Below are 1,320 nucleotides of genomic sequence, written 5' to 3' on the forward strand. Positions count from 1 at the left end.
GAACAAAGAGGAAGATGATTTTTTGATGTTACAAGAATCCCTGTTGATCTTCAATGGAGATATTGCCTTTCTGCTACTGGCAGTATTATGATGATGATCTTGGAGATCATATGGAGGCTGGATCATGGTAAATATAATTAGTTAAAATGCATGTGTTTAATGAGAAAAACTTTATTAGAATTGCAATTCAAGCTTTTTATTGCTTTCTCTGTATGATTTTAGTTACAATGGGAACCTATATATATACAGAAATTCACGAGAAATAAAAAAAGTAACAAAAGATTATTAGTATCCTCCTGATTTGGTTCTAACAGTCAGGAGGATATTGAGGAATATTTTGTGGGATAAATCTTGATTGAGGCAATCCTTTTGATATGGCAGCACATTGGATGAGATTTGATATCAAGTGATTAGCTCTTTCCTTATGTGGATAATGAACCATAGTTACAGGTCTTTCCTCATTCTTTTCACCCTTTTTCAAGTTGGAGGCAATGACCGAATGTACACCTAGCTTGTCCCTAAAATGCCGAAATAGGAGTTTTGACAAAGCTTTAGTGAAGATATCCGCAATCTGATGAGATGAGGGAACATATCGAGTTGTCAATGCTCCAGTAGCTACCTTCTCATGAATAAAGTGATAGTCAATCTCTATGTGCTTCGTACGGGCGTGAAACACCGGATTTATAGTCATGTGCAATGCACTTTTGTTATCACAAAAGAGTTGTGGTGGTTCATGTAATTTAATTACAACATCTCGTAGTAAGAAGGTAATCCATACTAGTTCTGCTGTTGTACTTGCCATTGATCTATATTCTGCTTCGGAATTTGATCTTGAAACTGTTGGTTGCTTCTTTGATGACCAAGAGATGCAATTAGCTCCTAGATATATATAGTACCTAGTAGTGCTTCTTCTAGTGTCCGGACAGCCTGCCCAATCAGCGTCACAAAATTCATATAGCTTTAGAGGACTTTGGGCAAGAAATTTGATTCCATAGTGCATTGTTCCTTTGAGATAGCGAAGAATTCTCTTTACCGCTTTCATGCCTCCTTCTGATGGCTCATTCAATTTTTGACATACTTTATTGACTGCTTGGACGATATCAGGACGTGTATACGTTAGATATTGAAGTGCACCAACTAGACTTCTATATTCCTTTGCATTAACTAGCTTTGAGTCCTCTAGTGTTGGTTTTGATTTCAATGTCATTGGTGTATTGAAATGAGAACTTTCTATAAGGTTTGATGGGTTTAGAAGATCTTTCATGTACTTGCCTTGTGAAAGAGTAATGTCTCCTAGAAAATATTGTACTTCTAGCCCAA

General features: G+C 36.4%; 1 protein-coding gene across 1 annotated transcript in view; it reads left to right on the forward strand.

The window, feature by feature from the left end:
- The window catches only part of LOC107865878 (protein PELPK1-like), a 5,662-nt gene extending 5,531 nt beyond the window's left edge, over positions 1-131 (forward strand). Inside the window, exon 2 of the mRNA XM_047408801.1 lies at positions 84-131. Within this exon, the coding sequence (XP_047264757.1) occupies positions 84-131 (48 nt within the window). The remainder of the gene's footprint in view (positions 1-83) is intronic.
- Positions 132-1,320: the final 1,189 nt, after the last annotated feature.

This window comes from Capsicum annuum, chromosome 3 (genome assembly GCF_002878395.1).
Source record: "Capsicum annuum cultivar UCD-10X-F1 chromosome 3, UCD10Xv1.1, whole genome shotgun sequence".
Taxonomy (NCBI): domain Eukaryota; kingdom Viridiplantae; phylum Streptophyta; class Magnoliopsida; order Solanales; family Solanaceae; genus Capsicum; species Capsicum annuum.